General features: G+C 51.3%; 1 protein-coding gene across 2 annotated transcripts in view; it reads right to left on the bottom strand.

Annotated features, from left to right (window-relative positions):
* SBF1 (SET binding factor 1) overlaps positions 1 to 18,555 on the bottom strand; it is a 1,592,200-nt gene that overhangs the window by 1,343,447 nt on the left and 230,198 nt on the right. For both annotated transcript variants that reach the window (XM_078677863.1, XM_078677862.1), the window contains exon 2: positions 13,662 to 13,747. In XM_078677863.1, coding sequence (XP_078533989.1) covers positions 13,662 to 13,747 — 86 coding nt within the window. The remainder of the gene's footprint in view (positions 1 to 13,661; positions 13,748 to 18,555) is intronic.

Consider the following 18,555-nt stretch of genomic DNA (forward strand, 5'->3'; position numbering starts at 1 on the left):
TCAGAGTGGAGCTTCAGAGTGGAGCTTCAGAGTGGAGCTTCAGAGTGGAGCTTCAGAGTGGAGCTTCAGAGTGGAGCTTCAGAGTGGAGCTTCAGAGTGGAGCTTCAGAGTGGAGCTTCAGAGTGCAGAGTGGAGCTTCAGAGTGCAGAGTGGAGCTTCAGAGTGGAGCTTCAGAGTGGAGCTTCAGAGTGGAGCTTCAGAGTGGAGCTTCAGAGTGGAGCTTCAGAGTGGAGCTTCAGAGTGGAGCTTCAGAGTGGAGCTTCAGAGTGGAGCTTCAGAGTGGAGCTTCAGAGTGGAGCTTCAGAGTGGAGCTGCAGAGTGGAGCTTCAGAGTGGAGCTTCAGAGTGCAGATTCAGAGTGGAGCTTCAGAGTGCAGATTCAGAGTGCAGAGTGGAGCTTCAGAGTGCAGAGTGGAGCTTCAGAGTGCAGAGTGGAGCTTCAGAGTGCAGAGTGGAGCTTCAGAGTGCAGAGTGGAGCTTCAGAGTGGAGCTTCAGAGTGCAGAGTGGAGCTTCAGAGTGGAGCTTCAGAGTGCAGAGTGGAGCTTCAGAGTGGAGCTTCAGAGTGGAGCTTCAGAGTGGAGCTTCAGAGTGGAGCTTCAGAGTGGAGCTTCAGAGTGGAGCTTCAGAGTGGAGCTTCAGAGTGGAGCTTCAGAGTGGAGCTTCAGAGTGGAGCTTCAGAGTGGAGCTTCAGAGTGGAGCTTCAGAGTGGAGCTGCAGAGTGGAGCTGCAGAGTGCAGATTCAGAGTGGAGCTGCAGAGTGGAGCTGCAGAGTGCAGATTCAGAGTGGAGCTGCAGAGTGGAGCTGCAGAGTGCAGATTCAGAGTGGAGCATCAGAGTGCAGAGTGGAGCTTCAGAGTGCAGATTCAGAGTGCAGAGTGGAGCTTCAGAGTGCAGATTCAGAGTGGAGCATCAGAGTGCAGAGTGGAGCTTCAGAGTGGAGCTTCAGAGTGCAGAGTGGAGCTTCAGAGTGCAGAGTGGAGCTTCAGAGTGCAGAGTGGAGCTTCAGAGTGCAGAGTGGAGCTTCAGAGTGCAGAGTGGAGCTTCAGAGTGCAGAGTGGAGCTTCAGAGTGCAGAGTGGAGCTTCAGAGTGCAGAGTGGAGCTTCAGAGTGCAGAGTGGAGCTTCAGAGTGCAGAGTGGAGCTTCAGAGTGCAGCTTCAGAGTGGAGCTTCAGAGTGGAGCTTCAGAGTGGAGCTTCAGAGTGGAGCTTCAGAGTGGAGCTTCAGAGTGGAGCTTCAGAGTGGAGCTTCAGAGTGGAGCTTCAGAGTGGAGCTTCAGAGTGGAGCTTCAGAGTGGAGCTGCAGAGTGGAGCTGCAGAGTGGAGCTGCAGATTCAGAGTGCAGAGTGGAGCTTCAGAGTGCAGAGTGGAGCTTCAGAGTGCAGAGTGGAGCTTCAGAGTGCAGATTCAGAGTGGAGCTTCAGAGTGCAGAGTGGAGCTTCAGAGTGCAGATTCAGAGTGGAGCTTCAGAGTGCAGAGTGGAGCTTCAGAGTGCAGATTCAGAGTGGAGCTTCAGAGTGCAGAGTGGAGCTTCAGAGTGGAGCTTCAGAGTGCAGAGTGGAGCTTCAGAGTGGAGCTTCAGAGTGCAGAGTGGAGCTTCAGAGTGCAGAGTGGAGCTTCAGAGTGCAGAGTGGAGCTTCAGAGTGCAGAGTGGAGCTTCAGAGTGCAGAGTGGAGCTTCAGAGTGCAGAGTGGAGCTTCAGAGTGCAGAGTGGAGCTTCAGAGTGCAGAGTGGAGCTTCAGAGTGCAGCTTCAGAGTGGAGCTTCAGAGTGCAGCTTCAGAGTGGAGCTTCAGAGTGGAGCTTCAGAGTGGAGCTTCAGAGTGGAGCTTCAGAGTGGAGCTTCAGAGTGGAGCTTCAGAGTGGAGCTTCAGAGTGGAGCTTCAGAGTGGAGCTTCAGAGTGCAGCTTCAGAGTGCAGCTTCAGAGTGCAGCTTCAGAGTGCAGCTTCAGAGTGGAGCTTCAGAGTGGAGCTTCAGAGTGCAGCTTCAGAGTGCAGCTTCAGAGTGGAGCTTCAGAGTGGAGCTTCAGAGTGGAGCTTCAGAGTGGAGCTTCAGAGTGGAGCTTCAGAGTGGAGCTTCAGAGTGGAGCTTCAGAGTGGAGCTTCAGAGTGGAGCTTCAGAGTGGAGCTTCAGAGTGGAGCTTCAGAGTGGAGCTTCAGAGTGGAGCTTCAGAGTGGAGCTTCAGAGTGGAGCTTCAGAGTGGAGCTTCAGAGTGGAGCTTCAGAGTGGAGCTTCAGAGTGGAGCTTCAGAGTGGAGCTTCAGAGTGGAGCTTCAGAGTGGAGCTTCAGAGTGGAGCTTCAGAGTGGAGCTTCAGAGTGGAGCTTCAGAGTGGAGCTTCAGAGTGGAGCTTCAGAGTGGAGCTTCAGAGTGGAGCTTCAGAAGAGTGCAGCTTCAGAGTGCAGCTTCAGAGTGCAGAGTGGAGCTTCAGAGTGGAGCTTCAGAGTGGAGCTTCAGAGTGCAGAGTGGAGCTTCAGAGTGGAGCTTCAGAGTGCAGAGTGGAGCTTCAGAGTGGAGCTTCAGAGTGCAGAGTGGAGCTTCAGAGTGGAGCTTCAGAGTGGAGCTTCAGAGTGGAGCTTCAGAGTGGAGCTTCAGAGTGGAGCTTCAGAGTGGAGCTTCAGAGTGGAGCTTCAGAGTGGAGCTTCAGAGTGGAGCTTCAGAGTGGAGCTTCAGAGTGGAGCTTCAGAGTGGAGCTTCAGAGTGGAGCTTCAGAGTGGAGCTCCTCAGAGTGGAGCTCCTCAGAGTGGAGCTTCAGAGTGGAGCTCCTCAGAGTGGAGCTTCAGAGTGGAGCTTCAGAGTGGAGCTTCAGAAGAGTGCAGCTTCAGAGTGCAGCTTCAGAGTGCAGCTTCAGAGTGCAGAGTGGAGCTTCAGAGTGGAGCTCCTCAGAGTGGAGCTTCAGAGTGGAGCTTCAGAGTGGAGCTTCAGAAGAGTGCAGCTTCAGAGTGCAGCTTCAGAGTGCAGAGTGGAGCTTCAGAGTGGAGCTTCAGAGTGCAGAGTGGAGCTTCAGAGTGGAGCTTCAGAGTGCAGAGTGGAGCTTCAGAGTGGAGCTTCAGAGTGGAGCTTCAGAGTGGAGCTTCAGAGTGGAGCTTCAGAGTGGAGCTTCAGAGTGGAGCTTCAGAGTGGAGCTTCAGAGTGGAGCTTCAGAAGAGTGCAGCTTCAGAGTGCAGCTTCAGAGTGCAGAGTGGAGCTTCAGAGTGGAGCTTCAGAGTGCAGAGTGGAGCTTCAGAGTGGAGCTTCAGAGTGCAGAGTGGAGCTTCAGAGTGGAGCTTCAGAGTGCAGAGTGGAGCTTCAGAGTGGAGCTTCAGAGTGGAGCTTCAGAGTGGAGCTTCAGAGTGGAGCTTCAGAGTGGAGCTTCAGAGTGGAGCTTCAGAGTGGAGCTTCAGAGTGGAGCTTCAGAGTGGAGCTTCAGAGTGGAGCTTCAGAGTGGAGCTTCAGAGTGGAGCTTCAGAGTGGAGCTTCAGAGTGGAGCTTCAGAGTGGAGCTTCAGAGTGGAGCTTCAGAGTGGAGCTTCAGAGTGGAGCTTCAGAGTGGAGCTTCAGAGTGGAGCTTCAGAGTGCAGCTTCAGAGTGCAGCTTCAGAGTGCAGCTTCAGAGTGCAGCTTCAGAGTGCAGCTTCAGAGTGCAGCTTCAGAGTGCAGCTTCAGAGTGGAGCTTCAGAGTGGAGCTTCAGAGTGGAGCTTCAGAGTGGAGCTTCAGAGTGGAGCTTCAGAGTGGAGCTTCAGAGTGGAGCTTCAGAGTGCAGAGTGGAGCTTCAGAGTGGAGCTTCAGAGTGCAGAGTGGAGCTTCAGAGTGCAGATTCAGAGTGGAGCTTCAGAGTGCAGAGTGGAGCTTCAGAGTGGAGCTTCAGAGTGCAGAGTGGAGCTTCAGAGTGGAGCTTCAGAGTGCAGAGTGGAGCTTCAGAGTGCAGATTCAGAGTGGAGCTTCAGAGTGCAGAGTGGAGCTTCAGAGTGCAGAGTGGAGCTTCAGAGTGGAGCTTCAGAGTGTCAAGAGCAATGCCAATAGCTCTAACTTTAACAAAGGCAAAACCATTGCATTGTAAATGCTTGTTAACTTTTTCTTTCCTGCGACTGGTTTCTTTACTGCACAGTGGCGCTCATTCCTTTCCTGCCCACTTCGCCGCTCGCCCCACCCCCTCCCAGGACCTACTTAATGGAGGCCGTAACGCAAACCCATTAAGCAGATCCCCAAAGCAGATACCCGATCAGCTCCCCAGGGCAGCACGTCTCCTTGGACACTGCCAGTGCAAGCTTGTGCTGCTTGCAACCGGCTGGGTGCTCAGTGCCGCCAGTATTTCTACTATATCGTACGGCCTGTTCCTGTCCTGCCCGATTAGTAGCTCTTGCCATCCAGGGCCCTGCCCTCCTCCCAGGACATATTTAATGGAGGCCGCAGGGTGAACACGCTGAGGACGTGTGCAGTGGGCGCTGTCGGCGTGCCAAAGGAAAGCCCATCATTGCCTGCCCCTTGCCTAGTGCCAGGAACCCTGGTCCTTATGCCACCCACAGATACTCCAACAAAGAGCTTTAAACCCTGAACCTGCGACATCACCATAACAACTGCTGCCATACCTCTTTCCACTCAACACTGGGACCTTTAGCATGCCGCCACTGCCTCTTCTTCTGCTACAATGGAACACCTATGCATGCTACTGCCACCACCACGCCAACGTGATTGAGCCCGGACAACTTCACTGCCTCCTACTCAGTGCCCCATCAAGCTGAAAACACGCCATTGAGATCTGGGACATCATCGCCTCCCTCACCCTCTAAGTCGTCTTCCTCATGAGAGCGGGTTCTACCCGCATCCCACCAAACATCGCCATCCTCAATGGAACCGCATCAACAAACAGAGGTGGGATCGACCATAATCCACTAAGAATCCATCCACTGCACAACCGCCGCGGACACCACCACCCTGTTGATGGAACACCTCAATTTCCAACTCAGAACAGACGTCAAAACCACCATCAGAGGCACCCTTGCCTACAGACCTCCAGGACCAGGCCCTGGCTTCTGCAACGCCATCCCCAAATTCATCGCTCCCCTAGCACTCCGAACACTACATCTTCCTTGCAGACCTCAACTTTCACCTCGATGACCCCAACAACGCCAACACTGCCAACTTCATTGAAAGCATGAACAACATCAGCCTCACTCAGCTAGTCACCTACCCTACACACATCGCAGAACACATACTGGACCCTATCTTCACAGCCAGAAACAGAGTCCAGTACAGCCATGCAACAAGCTCACCTGGTCAGACCACGCAATCGTCTACTTCATCATCACAGCAGCCCCCAACGGCGCCAGCAGACCGCCCGGTACCTCACACTGCAGGTGAAACAAAGTATCCAAACGCCAATGGACAGACGTCTTCAACATCGCCCACCCCAACACTTCTACCAACCTTGATTAAGCTGTCAACAACTTCACCGCCTGGATCTCCGACTGCAACGACAGTCACCCCCATCAAACCTAACAAACTCAAGAAACCCACCAAACTTGAGAGATCCACTAAACATGCCAGCTAGTACATCCTGGAACTGAGAACCACGTAACACAACTGCAAGCAACTGGAAAGGAAATGGCAGCTAGCAAGAAGACCACTGAACAGACCACCTTCAAAACATTGATTGATTAGTACCACAGATTCCTGAAAGAGACAAAAAGGCACGCCTTAGCCAACTGCATCGAACCCAACGCCAACCACAGCAAAGAACTCTTCAGCACTGTCAAGGAATTCTCCAACTCCTTAGCGATGGAAAACATCACCACCCCCTTGCAACAACTCTTCGACACCCTGGCGGACTTCTTCTAATACACGATCTCCACCACCTACAAAATCTTTGAACCTCAACCCGACACTGCCAAGATCCTAAGTCTTCCTGCTCCCACAGCAGCAACTCCTGACCACAAAATCACTGCCTGGGACCAGCTCACCACGCAGAGCACCACTGACATCATGCACTCCCGTCCACTCAGGAGCACCCACAGACCCCTATCCCCACCACATGTTCAGCCTCAATAGCAAGACCATCAATAACAAGCTCACAGCCATCTGCAACAACGTACAAAATTGAAACAGAAGCTTCAAGATATGCGTGTGGACAGCCCAATGCCCCAAATATACTTACAGTTAGAGAAGAGCAATGAAAACATACGTACTGACAGGAGGATTCAAAAGTGAAAGAAGAAGGTAGCTTATCACAGATTGATTGACAAAAGCATGAAGGGTACAGGGGGAGAAACTTAAGGACTCATAAAAGGAGGAAAGGAGAGGGCGCTAGAGGGCGCACAAGCTGCATGGCGGCACCTTCGTGAGGCTCCAGCAGCCTGGCATGACGATCCGGCATTGATCCTACTTCCACTGCGCCCACCCGCCCGAAAAACCCCACGGAGGGGCAGCAAGTGCCGCTGCACACTCGGTGCAATTCTGAAGGCGCTACCCCCTTGGGCTCCGCAGTTACAGCAGACGGAGCCCCCCGGCTGATGTGAGACCTGCAGTGCCGGTCCCTGTACTCGGCTCCTGGGACTACCTGAGCCCGGGGCTCGCCACGAGGACTGCAGGCCGAGAGAGCTGGACGGGAGGCGCGGCCGGCGCTGGTGGCGGGAGCGGCGGTGGCGCCCCATCGTACACGCAGCTGAGGGATACCACGAGGCAGGTGCGGCATGGTGCGGGGGGCTTGAGGCGATGCGGCGCTACCGCTGATTCTCCCTGTGGCCCGAGCCCCTGCTGTTGTGGTGAGTGTACTCTCCCAGCGCCATATTGGACTGTTGGAGCTTGCCTGCTGTGAGCCCTGTATTGCTAACGGCTCGATCCTGGCCCTACTGGGCACGAACTGCGGACTATCACTTGGCTGACATCCCGGATAGACTGCAAGCACCGCCGGCCTGGTGCAATTGGCTGCGATCCCGAGGCGCTACATTTTGGCTGGTGCTCCTGTGCCCTGCTCCGGGTTACTGCCACACGCCCGCCTGGCGCTTCATCTCCTGGGGAGTCGCCTTGGAGGCTCCTGTCGCGCTTCAGCCTAGCGCCACGTTTGGGGCAGAGACGCCACTGAATACAGCCGCCATTGAGGTACGGCGTTCCCCCTAGGCTAACTCCACCCCGGCTGACGCGGGGATAGCGCCGTGTCGCGGTGATTCCTTCCTTCCCATTGCCGCCATGGGGAAGCCGGACAGTCGCCAGCCCAGGCTGCAATTTGAACCCACGTCGCAGAAGAAGGCGACGAGACACACGGGGGACGCTACGCAGCCCCGGAGCCCGGCCACAGAGGCCGCGACGTCGACTCCTCCACCCCCGGATATGGCCGCCATGATGCAAGAAATGCGCCAGGGCTTTGCAACGGTGGTTGACAAGGTGGATAGACTTTCCTCTAGAATGGACAGTATAGTCCAGAAGATGGATGTGCATGAAGAGCGTATTGTTGAGGTGGAGCGCCGGATATCTGAAAATGATGACGCCACGGCGGCACATGACTCCCGCCTTGCTCGGATGGACAATGTGTTGAGGGTGATCGCCACCAAAAATGAGGAGTTAGAAGCGAGGAGCCGGAGGAACAACATTCGCGTCACGGGTATTCCGGAATCGACCAACACGGGGAAGATGGAGTTGTACATTGAGAGGCTGCTTACTGCGGCGGTGGGGGCAGAGGCCCTTTCGGATCAATTTATTGTGGAGCGCGCTCATCGCTCCCTGGGACCTCAGCCCAAACCTGGAGCCCAGCCGCGACCTATAATTGCACGCTTGCTAAACTATCGTGATCGCGATGCGGCGCTACGTGCAGCCCGGGCGAACCAAAACCTCACGTATGATGGTGTGTCCTTCTCCATCTACCCTGACTTTACCCCGATGGTTCAAGAACAAAGACGGAAGTTTCTAGTGGTCAAAAGGAAACTCCGAGACCTGAACATTGACTATGCCCTTTTATATCCGGCCAAACTACGAGTCACACATCAGGGCGCGCAACACTTTTTTCTCAACCCTCAACAGGTTGATGACTACATTAAAACTTTGCCTAAACGGAATAGACGACCTGCGGACGCTGAGGACCAGCATGCATCGGATCCCGAATAATCGACGGATGGCTTTGTATTCTTATTGATTCCGCACCTCCTTGGAATGTCCTCACGCCTCACTACACTGGGGGTACTATCCTTCTCGGCGGTGGCAGCGGCTGCCCTTGGGGTGCCATGGACGGGTGTTGGACTGCAGGTGGTAATGTATGCCAGGCCCCCACCCCCCTTACTCCCTCTCTACTCCGGGAGACGACACTGAGGGTAGCCTTGTACGGAGTGGGAGGATTGGGGGTGGTAGAATGTGCGCCTCAGCTGACCCCTACTGGGTGTTCCCCAATGACATTGACTCTTGTTTATTTTTATTTGTTGTTGGTTGTTCTTTGGTTTGCTTGGTGTATGGGTGGGGGGTGGGCTTAGGGTACTGGCCGGAACGATTCGTCCTACATGATTGGTTACTGGTGACTGCATTTCTTTCTACGGGTCCTGTCCATTTGTTGGGACGCTCTGGGGGGAGGCGGGTGGAGGGTTGTATTTGGGGAACTGTTGGGGTTCGTTTTCAAACATGTGCATTTGGTGTTTTGAGCAAGCTCTTCTGCCTTTGTGGGGGGCGGTTGGGGTGTGGCCGGGGGATGGATGTGCAGGATGTGCGTGGTGTGCACTGTCTAAAGCTGGGACATGACGCGTGTGGTAGAAGTGCTCCTTCAGGGCTTGGCCTCTTGACCCCTCTAGGTGTCACCGGGCGGGTACGATTTCGTGATGGCCTATTCATCGCTGGTGATGTCAATGCGGCTCGGCGCACAATGATCCTGACTACATGCACATATGACCATACATGGGTGACACACGCTTAAATGTCATTACTTGGAATGTGAGGGGGCTGGGGGATCATAGGAAAAAGAGGCAAGTACTGAGCTACCTTGATCGCCACAAAATTCATATTGCTTTCCTACAGGAAACACATATTGCGCCCCATAGACCTGGCACCTTTGGACGTAGATGGGCTTCACACTCAATCTTTGCTAATTACTCCTCATATGCGCGAGGCACGGCAATTCTGATTAGGAGAACAACGCCTTTTCAGCCTGCCGGCTCCAGGGCTGACCCTCAGGGGAGATATTGCTTGCTATGGGGAAGGCTGGGACGCCTGACGGTGACGCTTGCGTGTTGCTATGGGCCTAACACTGATGACCCACAGTACTTCACTGACTTATGGGCTGCGATAGTGGAGACAGGACCGCAACACCTCATATGGGGAGGGGATTTCAATACTACCTTGCACCCCCCTCTGGATAGGTCACACCCCGCCCCCCACCATTACACGAACGGGCGTGAGGTCCTTAGAGCAACTGTTGACAGCAATAATCTTATAGATGCCTGGCGTTCCCACTGCGGGCCAAGGGAGGAGGGTACACACTTCACGGCGCAGGCTAAGTCATGGGCACGGCTCGATTATTTCCTCCTTACCTCGCAACTTTATGCGACACTGGTTCACGCGTCGCACCTCCCCAGAACATACTCAGACCACTCCCCTGTCGTTATTGCGTTACGAGGCTCTGAACTGGGCCCCCCGGTTACAGCGTGGCGTATGCAACCCTCTATGCTATTGGACTCGGAGTTCCAGGAGGAACTTCGGGTGGAATGTTTGGACTTCTTCAAACGTAATAAGGATTCTGTCCAGGACGTCGAGACTATTTGGGACGCCTTTAAGGCCACGCTCCGGGGTCTCTGCATCTCAAAGGGCTCGGGGGTACTCAAGAGCATAACTGAATAGGTTACGCACGCTGGAGTCTGACCTACGGAGTGCTGAGGAAAGCCTCAGGGCGAACCCGGATAATTCGACCCTCGCTCTCATAAGGGAGAGGCTGTCGGAGTATTCCGAGAAGGCAGCTCGGGAAGTTAAGTTTAGAAACAAGTATTGGGTGGCTAGAAGATATGGGGAGGGTGAGAGACCTGGGAAGGCTCTAGCAGCAACGGTCAGACTCATGCGCTCGCCAACAGTCATACTGGAACTTGAGACCGCTGAAGGGCTGGTACTCAGGGACACCACGCAAATCCTAAATGAGTTTGTGCGACACTATGGTACGTTGTACTCCTCTACCAGGACCAGTGAACTTACTCTGGACGACTATCTAGCAGATGTGTCCTTGGGGTGGCTAAGCGAAGCGCAGAGAGCCTTTTTAAGCGCCCCGTTTGAACTGGATGAGGTCAGAGAGGCTATCATGCATATGAAATCGGGTAAGGCCACCGGGTTGGATGGCATCCCTCTTGAATTTTACAAGACATTTATTGACTTCATGGCGCCAGTGCTGAGGGAAGTATATGAGGACGCGCTGGAGGTGGGCCACCTCCCTGCCTCCTTGAGAACTGCCCTTATCACGTCCCTGCTCAAGCCCGGTAAACCCCCTAACAGCTGCGACTCCTATAGACCTTTATCCTTGTTAAGCTGCGACGTGAAAATCCTTGCCAAATTAATTGCAACGCGCATCAGCCTTCTGTTGCCCGATCTGATACTGCCTGATCAGGCCGGATTTGTCCCTGGAAGGGCAACGTCGCACAACCTCCGTACCTTTTTTTCGGTCTACGACTCAGTCCATGGGGACCTCCCGATGGCAGCCATTTTCTTAGACGCCACCAAGGCGTTTGACTCGCTTGAGTGGGACTATGTGTTCAGGGTGCTCGAGCGCATGGGCTTTCCGCCTATATTTCTCTCCTGGATTCGATTATTGTACACGCATCCACCGGCCAGGGTCCTCATTAATGGGAAACTGTCTCCGGAGTTCCCGATTTCTCGAGGGACTAGACAGGGCTGCCCCCTTTCCCCGCTCCTGTTCGCTATCGCCACGGAACCCCTGGCTGCCAAATTACGTCAGCATCATCGCGATAGTGCATTGCGCTGTTTTCAGAGACAGATTCTTGTCTCTATGTATGCCGATGATATCACTCTTTACGTTAGGCACCCAGGCGACAACCTACATCCAATACTCAGGGAGTTTATACGATTTGGCGCCCTTTCGGGAGTCCAAATTAACTGGAACAAGTCATGTATCTTCCCCCTTACTGCCTCGACACGTCAATTCCCGCTGGAATTCCCTCTTGCTTGGTGTGAGGATGATTTTAAGTACCTGGGCATTCACGTGGAGAGAGATAGAGAGGCGTTGATGCGTGCCAACTATGGCACTGTGATGGATAAGATAGGCGACAACATCTCCAGGTGGATCACACTCCCTCTCTCCATGGCCGGAAGAGCTTCACTAGTTAAAATGGTAATCCTCCCTCAGCTGTTATACCTCTTCCTGAACATACCGTTTCATCCCGGACCCTATTTTTTTCGGCTGCTACGTTCGGAGTTGCTCCGGCTGGTGTGGGGTGAAAAGGCGCCCAGGCTCAAGTGGGAAATTCTGGTTCGACCGTACTCACAGGGCGGCTTCGGTATTCCGGATTTCGAACTTTATTACCGGACTGCTCAGGCCCACTATGCATACTTCTGGGTGCGTCAGCAGCGATACATGCCTCAACTGGCGGCTGAGCACTGGTTGGCCCATCCGACCCCCATTGAAGGTGCGTTTTTTTCCCGGATTGAGGGCAGAGATAAAACTCCTAACACGGTGGCTAGTACTGTGACAGCGTGGAACTCCATCACTTTGAGGCTCGACCTACAATTCCTCTATGCTCCGCAGCTGCCACTGACCTACCACCCACAGCTCCCACTCCTACAAGAAGCTGGCTTTCAGAAATTGCTGAAAAAACTTCATGTAACCACTTGGGGGGACTTGTACCGTAATGGCGCATTTCGGTCCAAAGACCAACTTTATGAGGGTATACAACCGACGCCCCTAGACCTGTTCTACTATATCAGGCTCCGGCACGGACTGCAGGCCATTACACCTGACTTCCCACACGAACCCCCAGTACTTCTTCCCCTACAGACCCTGCTGCTCCAGGACAATCCCATTAAACTGGTTTCCACACTTTATAGATCTGTTCGTGCCAACATGACTTACACTACTCTACCGGCCAGGGACAAATGGGATCAAGATTTGGCCATGACCCTTACGGACAAGCAATGGGAGTTCTGCTTGCAGCAGACCGAGCGCATTTCATCTAACAGCCGTTATAGGATAATACACTACAAATTTCTCCACCGACTGTACCACACACCGGTGCGCCTGCACAGATTTCAGCTTAGACCTACGGACTCATGTGACAGGTGTAAGGCTCCCGGGGCAGACTTTCTTCACCTTGCATGGGGGTGTGCTGAGGTAAACCGCTACTGGACTCAGGTGTTTCAAGCACTGTCCAAAATGATACACATGATAGTGGACCCGTCCCCATTGGTGGCCCTACTGGGGTATGTTGAGCCTCTCCAGGCAGCTCACCGCAAATATGTGGCACTAGCTATGCTCCTGGCTAAGCGCAGGGTGGCCTGTAGATGGGGGAGAGGAAGGGCACCCAAGTTTAAGGATTGGATGAGTGATATGGTGTACTGCCAAGAACAATTGCACACTTATTCCGAGCTGCTGCCACCCGCTTCTAGGCCTACTGACATTTGGGCCCCTTTGCAATGTTACTTAATAACTGACCCCCCAGAGGATGGCGAAGATTGAGGCTACGATGTTGAGACGTTGCAGTGTGGGTCCCTGGTTCCTGAGTTGAGAGCCTGAGGTTGAGAGCCTGAGGTTGAGGGCCTGAGCTGACCTTGTGCGGTCTGGAAAGTTGCCTGTTTTTGTATTCCCCCCCCCCCCCCCATTGGTTTACATTATCTGTGGATTGCCCATGCTCCCGGGAGGCAGCCCTGACGGCTCCCGGCTTGCTACCTTGGATGTTAGGAAGCACTGTCACTGCAACTGTGGACTCAAGACAATACCGACTGCACACCTCGCGCGGACTTATGTGTCTGCTCTAGCACCTGGCCCCCCCCCCCCCCCCTGAGATCACCATGTTACTGCACATGTTACTGTTGACTAAAAATATCAGAAAATTGCGGAACACTTTGATTTGGCTGTGTGAATGCTGCACTTGTCACTTGGATGTTGTTGGTTTGCGAGCTTATGTTCGCATTGATAAAACATATGCTCATGGTTGTCATTTATATATGAATGGATAGCGGCCAGCCTTCGGGTTGTAGGCGTGACGCTGTGTAATCCTGACAGTGCTGAATAAATGTTTTGCAAAAAAAAAAAAAAAAAAATAAAAGGAGGAAAGGAAGAAAAGTACAATAGCAAGAAAGTTTTGCCTGCTTGCATCTTAAATCTACAAAATGTAGACCGGTATAAAACCTAGAATAGACTCTAAAAGATGGTAGGGTTTAGGCAAGATTTTGAAGTTTGCTCCTCAGGTAGCCATAATATGTATTCCATGTCATCAGACGTGTTTCACTGTCACTGAAAGTACAAAATAACAGCATCTACTTAGATGTCGTTGAGCATTTACTGACCTAAGATTTTGAATATCAGCTACACATAATTTTCTATTTTTCCAAATATGACATGGTAAAAGGTGCCGCTAGACATGGTCTGTGGGCTGGAAATCTTTACAAATGAGGACGTAGATTGCTGGAAATGTGTGTTCATGGTCGATTCCTAGTCAAGTCCTGATGTTAAAGATGATACAAAATTATTATTCGTTATACAATCTTCTTATATCATACTCACCAGTTCAATACCCTGTGGAAAAGGATTATCCTCCCAGTCCTTTTCTGGAAAGCGTTGCAAGATCCGGCCCTGGCCTTCACCGCTACCTGATAAAAGAGAGGGACAAATGAGGAATTAAACTGTAGCTTAGTAACCAGCATCAATTTCAGTTAACGAAGCACAGCACTCAACTTCTGTTCCTCAATGGTCAGAGTTCAGCAATAAACACAGCACGAGACAGTATCCTGCTGCTTCCCACTAGTACGGCTGTCGAGTTCAACTTTATAGAGTAAGGTCAGCACTACAAAGATACCTTCAGTACCATCTAGTAACCAGTTGTAGACTTAAGAAACAGTGCTCCATTATTGCCTACAAATACAGTCCCACAGGTCAGCTATAAAAGCACAAGGGTAGCACTCAGCCCATGTCCACCAATGCAGTCAGAGAGCTCAGTTTTGGAGTGCAGCCTTACAATGCATACAAGCCATCAGAACTACCTTACAGCCACGAAAGAGCAAGTGCAGAAGCCAGCCATATGTGCTTGTAGGCATCGATAGCAACACCCAGAATTTAAAAAAATTCTAAATGAGTTAAGTATGTGGTGTAAAGCCTGTTGAGGATGAATCAAATTCCACATAATGGATCATCAAAAGCTTAATTATAGCAAAAGGCATAAGTAGAACTGCAAAATAAAGGACCATCACGAAATACGTGTCTATGATGGTTGCTTTTGACAGAGAATCGGAGCACTATGTTTTTATATATTTATGTTTTTTATATCACAGCTAATGAAGAGGAGAACGTTTGAGCTTTACAAATAAGCAGAACTGAAAAGCCCTATGCCCTCATAATTAAATAATAATTTAAATTAACTCTCCGAAAGACCAACAAGCAGCAGGTTCACAGGTCGGTAAAATTAATTTGCAGCTAATGGTATGGGCTGGCTTTACAAGTACTGCAATAACAACAATAGTAATAATGAGGAGGAGGAGGAGGATAAAGACTAGTTTTTACATAGTGATCAATACTTTAGTTCTTGAAGTATCTTGGTGCACTAAATATTAGGTATTATGATCTAATTTAATGTTACTAAATTTAAATACCTCAGAAGAATAAAAGTCTGGGTTACACTGTCAGGTATCAAACTTGTGACCAGCAGGTCAGAGCAGATGTCAGCAATCTTTCGAAGCCATCTATAAGCTAAATCTGCGAACAAACAAGTGCGGATGATGCCCACGTAACAAGCATTGGCAATGACAATACGTCTAGATTATAACTTAAGTGCCTCTTATGTCACTGATGAGTTTAGGTAGTCTATAACTCATCATACTTGCACACTCACTCATATGGATCTATTCATCTACTCACTGACGCATCTTCCACACTTAATCTTCCACAATAAAATAGGTCCAAACTCCATAAGCACACGCAAGATTAATGAAAATAATTAAAGTTAAGAGTACAGCCTGTTATGACGGTCTTGGGAACTTCAGGAAAAAATTGATAACTAAATGACAGCACCCTCAACCCAAACAATCAATCATTCAATCAGGCAGGATTTGTTGAGCGCAGCTAGTTACCCCTGAGTGTATCAAGACGCTAAGATCTCATTGGTGTCAGTCGAACAGCCTGGTATTGAGTCCCCGCTCTGAATCCCACGGACAGGACAATGTACGCAGCTGGAGGGGTATATTGTTCCAGGACTTGGCGGCAAGGTAGGAGAAGGAACAACCTCCACTGTAGCTTTGAGCATTCGGGCAGTGTGAGCGAGGGAGGCAGAGAACAGGTGCCTGGTTGGTAGGTGGAAGTTCAGGCAGTGGTTGATGTATGCTTGTTCTTCTAGGCGTGTCAGCATCTTGAACTGGCATCTCTTCTGGACGGGTGGAAAGTGGAGGTTCCCGAGGTGGGGAGTGATGTGGGTCCATTTGGTGAGGTTGAGGGAGAGTCTGGCTGCTGAGTTCTGTATAGTCTGGAGTCTCTTGAGGAGTTGGGTGATGATTCCAGCATAGAGCCTGTTTCCGTCATCCAGCCGGGCCGTTTTTCTGGTGTTGACGGGGATCCATCTGAAGATTTTTCGGAGCATGTGGAGGGTGTGGAAGAAGGCGGAGGAGACTGTGTTGATCTGGTACAGCATGGTGAGTTTACAGTCGAATTAGATGCAGAGGTTGCAGGCGTGGTCAGACGGTGTGGGTCTGAGTTCAGGGGGCCACCAGGTGTCACTTCTCACAGGGAGGTGTTTTACCCGAAAATCAGCACTTCCGGTCTTGTCCGTGTTGAGCTTCAGGCAGTTGGTGCTCATCCAGTCGGTGACACTCGTCATGGCATTGTGGAAGTTTGTTTTGGTGGTAGAGGGGTCTTCCGTGAGCAAGAGCTGGGTGTTGTCCATGTAGGATATGATGTTGAGACCTTGGGATCTGACAATGTCAGCCAGGGGTGTCATGTAGGTGTTGAACAGAGTGGGGCTGGGGTAACGTTGCAGATTATGCTCTTGGGTTCGGAGGTGAAACGTGGTAGGTAGATTGTCTGGGTGGATTCTCTTGTGAGGAAGGGTTTGAGGGTGTCTCCCTGTATGCAGACGTGGTGGAGTCACCTGATGAGGGTGTGGTGGGATACAGTATAGAACGCAGCTGAAAAGTCGAGGAGTATAAAGGCTGCTGTTTCACCCGGTTCGAGGAGGGTTCTGATGTAGTCAGTGCGAGCGATCAGGGTGCTGTGGTTGGAGGGGAAGCTGGACTGGGGGCTTTAAGCAGGTTGTATCTTTCTAAGTGTTCGGTGTGCTGGTGGTTGATAGCCCTTCCAGAGACTTTGGTGGGGAACCGAAGCAGCGAGATGGCGCAGTAGTTTTTGAGTTCGGTGGGGTCGGCAGAGGGTTTCTTCAGGAAGGGTTGGACTTCTGACTGTTTCCATCGATTGGGGAAGGCAGCAGTGGTGATGGATGCATTGAGAATAGAGGCGAGTTCACCGCTGATTTCTTTGTTTCAGAGGTCTAAGAAGTGCAGGGGGCAGGGGTCCGTGGGTGCTCCTGAGTAGATGGAGGTCATGATGGCTGTGGTGTTCTCTGGGAGAACAGCCATTACAACGCAGGTTTTACCACGCATTGCTTTTACATCGCATGCGTTACAACGCATGCAATGTTACAACGCGTGGTAAAACCATGCATACCATTACATCACATGTGCTTTTACAAAGCATGCGATGCAATGTGTAATGGTGGGGGCGGCTATTCACGTCCTTGTGAAGAAACTTAGGCTGTTTCCTCACAACGACGTGCAGCAAGCAGGAAGGAGGAAGCAGGATCCGACGGCGACGCTGGATAGGAGAAAGGTAAGGGGGTTTGTGCATGGGGTGGGGGTTACTTTTGTAGGGTTTAGGGTAGTTTAAAAGTAGTGTGGTAATGTTTGTGTTGTGTGTGTGTTTTAAAAAAACGTTTTAGTGTGTGTTGTGGTGTTGTCGTGTTTGTTTAGTGTAGTGTATTGGGGAGGGTAGTGTAGTGTTTATGTAAAGTAGTGATTAAGGTTTAAGGGTAGTGTAGTGTTGTAGTTTTGTTTATTGTAGCGTATTAGTGTTTAGGGTAGTGTAGTGTTGTAGTGTTTGTTTATTGTAGCGTATTAGGGTTTAGGGTAGTGTAAGGGTGGGAGTAGTGTGGGTAGTGTAGTAGTGTTTTAGGGTTTAGGGTAGTAGTGGTTTAGGGTAGTGTAGGGGTGGGAGTAGTGTGGGTAGCGTAGTAGTGTTTTAGGGTAGTGTAAGGGTAGGAGTAGTGTGGGTAGCGTAGTAGTGTTTTAGGGTTTAGGGTAGTGTAAGGGTGGGAGTAGTGTGGGTAGCGTAGTAGTGTTTTAGGGGTTAGGGTAGTGTAGGGGTGGGAGTAGTGTGGGTAGCATAGTAGTGTTTTAGGGTTTAGGGTAGTGTAGGGGTGGGAGTAGTGTGGATAGCGTAGTTGTGTTTTAGGGTTTAGGGTAGTGTAGGGGTGGGATTAGTGTGGGTAGCGTAGGTTTAGGGTAGTGTAGGGGTGGGGGTAGTGTGGGCAGCGTAGTAGTGTTTTAGGGTTTAGGGTAGTGTAGGGGTGGGAGTAGTGTGGGTAGCGTAGTAGTGTTTTAGGGTTTAGGGTAGTGTAGGGGTGGGATGAGTGTGGGTAGCGTAGTAGTGTTTTAGGGTTTAGGGTAGTGTAGGGGTGGGAGTAGTGTGGGTAGCGTAGTAGTGTTTTAGGGTTTAGGGTAGTGTAAGGGTGGGAGTAGTGTGGGTAGTGTAGTTGTGTGGCAGTGTTTTTGGGTTGGGGCCGTGTAGGGGTGGGAGTAGTCTGTTGTGTAGGTATAGGGATGTTACTTACCTTGCATACTTTTACCACAAGTATAGCTTTACCACGCATGCCTTTGCGTTGTAATGGCATGCGTGGTAAAAGCATACTCGTGGTAAAAGTATGCGATGTTATGGCTTGCGATGTCATTGACATTGCGTACTGATACCCGCGTTGTAATGGCATGAGTCGTATTAGTATGCGATGTAATGACATACATTCGTTCTCTGTGGTAAGTAGGTTTCATGTGGGGAGCAGGGGGCTGCGGGTGGTTTCTATTGGTGTTAGGAGGCTGTCAAGGTCGGTGGTTTGGGGTTCGAAGTTGCAGTAGATGATGACAATATTGCTGTGGAAGTAGTTTACCAGTGTGTCGTAGAGTTACTGGGTAAGGCAAATCGTGTTCTCAGTGGCCGACGGGCAGGCATTGACGCACACTCATTCTCAGGCCGATATGTACATGTGATCAGGCAAAATGCAGTCAGTCACAGTTCAACGGAGCAAATGACAGAAATGGGGAAACCCATTGCCCCAGCCTGGATGTTGTGGTGAGGAGATGCAGAATGACAGTGATACTGGAGAAGGAGAGAGAGATAGAGATAGAGCTAGAGCTAGAGATAGTTTTCA

This window comes from Lissotriton helveticus, chromosome 1_1 (assembly GCF_964261635.1).
Source record: "Lissotriton helveticus chromosome 1_1, aLisHel1.1, whole genome shotgun sequence".
Lineage (NCBI taxonomy): Eukaryota > Metazoa > Chordata > Amphibia > Caudata > Salamandridae > Lissotriton > Lissotriton helveticus.